The sequence below is a fragment of the Diabrotica virgifera genome, chromosome 4 (genome assembly GCF_917563875.1).
Source record: "Diabrotica virgifera virgifera chromosome 4, PGI_DIABVI_V3a".
Classification (NCBI taxonomy): domain Eukaryota; kingdom Metazoa; phylum Arthropoda; class Insecta; order Coleoptera; family Chrysomelidae; genus Diabrotica; species Diabrotica virgifera.
Window position 1 is genome coordinate 134,942,743 of NC_065446.1, and position 6,000 is coordinate 134,948,742.

Below are 6,000 nucleotides of genomic sequence, written 5' to 3' on the forward strand. Positions count from 1 at the left end.
ATTAGTTTTGCATTTTGTAGTAAATATTACAACCTTTCCTTTGGTATAAGGTTGTATGTACCTAGCATGTTTCGTTTTGTAGATATTTAAAAAAAACTATAGATTTTACGTTTTTGCGGATTTTTTATTTAAAAATTTTTTTGCAAAAAAAATAAATATAATCTGGTTTTAGAAACATACACTAAAATATAAAATATGAAAATAAAAACGTAACTAAAGATTAAAATAAATCGTATGCTAGTACAATTCAAATTATTTTACAAAAAATATTTTACCATTTTAATGAATGCATAAATTAGTTACTAAATTAAATAAACAACCAAATTTTAAATCAACCGTAGTAATTTTTTTACTACAGCAACTCTCCTGTACCAAATTAATTGTTAGTTAAATTTTATTTAGTTAAACTTTTAATTTACCTTTTAAATTTACTTACATACATCATACATCTTGAGAATATAAAAATTATTATAAAGTATGCTTTAAAACAGCTGAATGTTAAATGTATCAGCCAAATTATTTACTAATATAAATAGTATTTACTGGTGTCACAAAAGCTGGTAATACTTTTGTAGTTGAAATTTTTGTAACAATTTTTTATATTTTAAATTTTAATTTTTTAACCGAAAAATTTTTGGATATGACATTTGTTTTGGGCGAAACCATTAGAAATTATTACCAGCTTTTGTGACACTAGTAGGTACATAGATACTATTTACTTCTTAATACACTTCCATAACGTTCATTTGTTTCAAAGCATACCTTATACGTTCTCAAGGTGTAGGTAAATTAAAAAGTTATTAACTGATCTTACTCGTAAATACAATATAACTAACAATTAATTTGGTACAGGAAAGTTGCTGCGGTAGAAGAATTACTACGGTTGATTTAAAATTTGGTTGTTTATTTAATTTAGTAACTAATTTATGCATTCAATAATATGGTAAAATATTTTTTGTAAAATAATTTAAAGTTATTAAATTCAATTGAATTGTACTAGCATACGATTTATTTTAATCTTTAATTACGTTTTTATTTTCATATTTTATATTTTAGTGTATGTTTCTAAAACCAGATTATAATTATTTTTTTTGGAAAAAAAATTTTAAATAAAAAATCCGCAAAAACGTAAAATCTATAGTTTTTTTAAATATCTACAAAACGAAACATGCTAGGTACATACAACCTTATACCAAAAGAAAGGTTGTAATATTTACTACAAAACGCAAAACTAATATACAGGGTGTCCCATTTAAAAAAAATGAGAAAATTTTGTATTTGCAAATAGTGATCACACTGTATATTTTATGGCTAAAAGTAAAAAATATTAAATTATTTAAAAATAACAATATATTTTAAAAACTTTGACCTATCACCTAAATTTTTATTTCCTTGGAAACATAATCCACAACCCTATAAATATTACCATTTTTCTCAATAAAAATGTAAATATTTCGAAAATTATTAACTTTAGGCCTATAAGACCTTATACAAATTTTTCATATTTTTAAATAATATATTCAAAAATGATTTAATATATAGGGTGTTCCATTTAAAAAAATAAAACTTTGGTTCATACCGTCGTTCTGACTCACCCTGTATAATTGAAAATAATTTTAAATTATAGACCTCTTTGATACACATTAGTTTTGTTATTAACATTTTTTTGTATATCTCATAGTTTAGCCGTAATCAAAGAAAACCAGAGGTTTGGCGCACCCTGTATATTTCATTCCGTTTCAAAGGCAACCTCCATCCACTTACTCTCGTCTTTCATTTTCATTTTATTATTTAAACTTTAAACAAATTATATAGGTACGTTCTACTAAAATATTATTATCGAAATTTAATAAAGGAATTTTGTTATTTATTTATTATTTATATTTTAAACAAACTATGTTAAATTAATGTTTAGTTTGATTTTGAGGGTTCTGTCAAAAGTAAACAACGTATGATTTATGCTTTTTTGTCACGTTAGCAGGTGGCTCTAGGTGCACACATAATAATTGATTGAATTATTGTAAATTATTTAATAAATTATAAATAGTCTTTGATATTAAATTTAAATATTAATATTATAATAGTCTCCCGTTTTATACAGATTACAGCAGGGTAGTCTGCTACATCTAGGGCGTACGGTATACAAGGAAGGTAACAGGGTCAGTGCTACGCTTCAACCGCCTATTATTATAGTCCTTTTTCATGGGCATTTTTCAATGCGTCACAAATTATGATAGAAAAAAAGGTAAGTCCGTGATAATACGCATTTACAACATTTTTATTCTAACATGACATTTTAGTTAAATCTGACAGTTGTCACATTTTATTTGCAATTTGGTATAAAAACAAATAAATTGTGTTTATTGCATTTATGTGTGTGTTTTGTGTTTTATTGGCACTGGATTTCACAACCAACTGGCCAGTCAATTTCACTCAGGGGAGTAATGTGTAGTGTGTGTGTGTGTGTTGAGTAAGCGTCTTGTTACTTTGAAAAGTCGACGTCATTGTCTTTTCAAAGAGACGTTAATTGTATCCGAACGTCTGCGGTCCCTCCGGTGAGTACCGATCCCACGAGGACACAAACTATTTTCATTTAATAATTCATAATAAACAAAAAATTTCTGACCCTGGTGAGATTCTAACTCACGACCATTCGGAGCTTTCGATCCAAAGGTAGGCGCTCTTACCACTGAGCCACAGACGGGTTATTGCATTTGTAAAATGGTCTTTTCTTTGATTTGAATAGTCTTATAAATTATACAGATTATATTCGTAGATATATTATATAATTAGTAAATAATTTTTTTATTATAGCGCCATCTATCGGCAACTAGAATAAATGTTGTAAATGTCTGTAATCACGGACGTGCCATTTTTCTGGCACATAAAATTTAATGCGTTAGAAAGAAATCGAAAAACTGTGACACACTGAAAGAGGTCTATGAGAAAAATAATACCCCTGGTTTTACCCAAGGTACTCATTTTATTCAGGCTGAGTAGACCTGGAATATATAGTCATTTTTAAAAATGTCTAATGTTCTTGCCGGCGCTAGAATTTGAACCCCGGCCTACCAGCACTCGAGTCAAGCACACTACCGTGTAAGCTACGCCGGCCCTAATACTTTAATTATTATATAGAATAAAAAAGATATTTAGAAAGAAAATTTGGACACAATTTGACAGTAATTTATTCAACTTAAATTAAAAAGGTTAGTAGAAGTATATTGCATTTATAATTTCAATGGAATATTTGCATTTGTATAACGGGCTCCCCTTTAACGGGAGTAAACACAATGCGGTGGAATAAGTGTTGCCCCCCCTGTTAACTTGTTTATTTTGAGAATATAAGCAAAACTCTCGGATAGGTCGATTTTTAAACTATCCATAGTATATTATAGCATCAACGTTTCGAACTTTACGCGATCCCTTTTCAGGTGACAGCCATAAATTTGTTTTTTTTTACAGGAAAGTACATCATGTGACACCTCATTTAAAAGCTCTTAAAATACTGAGTTCAAAAATGTATAATACTGTAATCCTTTTTGAGAGCGTATGTGCAAAATTGCGGTCGAATTCTTTCTAATTGCAATCATTTTTTTCAAATCCTGAAAAAACTAATAAATATTTTTGAAAAATTTAAATGCAGAATGAAATATTACAGTACTCTCGATAGTCGAAAGTCCCTGAGAACTCCTATAATGTTTATTTTAATAAGTCACAGTGGTGGAAAAAAGAGAAAATTTAATGTGATTTTTAATTTCAAATATATCATTCAAAAGAAACTTTTTGTTTATTCTAAGGGACTGTCAGCCCTCGGTAATAATCTAATCTTTCATTTTGCGTTTAAATTTTTCAAAAATACTAATTAGTTTTCTCAGAATTCGAAAAAAATAAATGCGTTTAAAAAGAGTTCGACCGAAATTTTGGGCCTGCGATCTCAAAAGGGATTAAATTATTATACATTTTTGAAATCAGTATTTTAAAAGCTGTTAAATGAGGTGTCACATGATGTACTTTACCATTTAAAAAAAACAAATTTATGCCTGTCACCTGAAGAAGAATCGCGTAAAGTTCGAAACGTTGATGTTATGATATACTATAATTAGTTTAAAAATCGACTTGTCCGAGCGTTTTGCTTATATTCTTAAAATAAAGAAGTTAACAGGGGGGGCAACACTTATTCCACCGCACTGTATATACTCTTCCATCTATTGTATGTATCGTTTTAGGTTGACGATTCAAATATCCTTACTCGAAATGTTTACGACTTTATCAGTAGTTAAATTTTTCACAAAATTTACAAAACTATTGGTTTCTATATTATGAAACATAATTAAAAGCTTTATGTTATGTTACTTTATATTTACTTGGGTTACATATTTATATACAAGACGTTTATTATTCTAAAAATTTAATTTTTTATGATTCAGAAAGTTTGTTCATCATGAAATTTAAAAAAAATTGAGTTGGGTGACTGTAGATGGCAATGGATTGGATTGAAATATTTTTTTTTATTTTAGGGACAAGACAAGACACATGCCATTGATGTAGCTCTTACCGGTTTCCAAGCTTCCGGACTCCATTCCCCGGTCATCGATCTATCGTACTACTTCTTCAGCAGTTTAGGATGCGGATTCTTCCCCAACGTTTCCGAATTCTTGAAATATTACTACGAACAACTGACGTCTTTTCTTAAAGAGCTCGGTTGTGACGTTGCACAAATATATACTTTCGAAAAACTTCAACAACACTGGCAGCAATACTCCTTTTATGGATTTTGCCTTTCGATCGCCTATTTGGAACTGGGTTCAATAAACTTCGAAAAACATTTTAGGAAGGAAAACGAAGAGAGTTCTGAGGTAGAAAAACCTGCAGTAGGTGCTCCAAATGTTGCAAGTGCTAATGCTTATAGACAAAAACTTGAAAAGATCGTAGAGTTCTTTTTAGAAGCTCAACAAGAATTTTATTAATATGGTAAAGTGTTTTATATACTCCGTCTAATATACTTACAGCTGCACGTCATCCGCGTCATAGCCCGTGATGTCACATGATACCAACACGAAATATTTAGGCGGTAGGTGTGTTCCTTTTCAGAATCATTTTGCTGAGTACACTGGAATTACAGCCACTAGATATATTTTATTATATACGCGTAGAAATAATATTTGAAGATTTCCATTAATGTTAACTTAAAGAAATACACAATAATATGTTTCATTTAATGTGTATAAATAGATTACAAAGCGTTTTTATGAAGAACATTTGTTCGAAAAACGTTGTAACTTTAATCGAACGAAGGTGATACTTTGGCATAAATTGGTAACATTTATTTGACAGTTACGGTGATGACACTTCATATTTGTTTTTATTCTTTACTATAAGTATTTGTTTTATTATACATTTTTACTGTTTTTAGTATTTACTTTAACATAAGGTTATTTTTTTAGTTCTTGTTATCTTTCTATTTATTTACATTCAATATTAATTTGTTTTGTTCTATAATCCACGTTTGCAATAATTATTTGATCTATTTGATTTAAAATGGATTCAGGATTTTTTTATACTTTGGTAACTATGTCAACTTAGATTTCTGACGTAGATAATGACGTGCAACAGTAAGTATATTAGACGCACTGTATGCATAGATGTATATAAAGTCAAAACAACTGGTTAAAATTGCTGTTTTTTATAGCATATATCTAAATACAAATAAAAGCTATATATTTAGTCTTGTCATCTAAACAAGTAAGTTTGTCATGTATTTTTCGTCATTAGGTAAGAACAGGAGATAAGAGAAAAACCCAAAACCCATATGAGAATAACCACCTATCATCAGATCGCTCAACACTAGAGACCAAGAAATACACCAAGGGCTTAGAGAGAAATAATAAATAAATATGGAAGCTACAGGAAAGAAAAGAAAAAAAAGTTAAATTAAAATTAGGTAAATACAATATACTAATCTCAGTTGAGTAGCAAAAGAAAACAGGGACAAAGAAG

At 28.9% G+C, this 6,000-nt stretch overlaps 1 protein-coding gene across 1 annotated transcript in view; it reads left to right on the forward strand.

The window, feature by feature from the left end:
• Window positions 1-5,727, forward strand: part of LOC126883939 (uncharacterized) — a 42,745-nt gene extending 37,018 nt beyond the window's left edge. The window contains exon 2 of the mRNA XM_050649712.1: window positions 4,521-5,727. Coding sequence (XP_050505669.1) covers window positions 4,521-4,970 — 450 coding nt within the window. The 3' untranslated portion in view covers window positions 4,971-5,727. The remainder of the gene's footprint in view (window positions 1-4,520) is intronic.
• The last annotated feature ends 273 nt before the right edge of the window (window positions 5,728-6,000 follow it).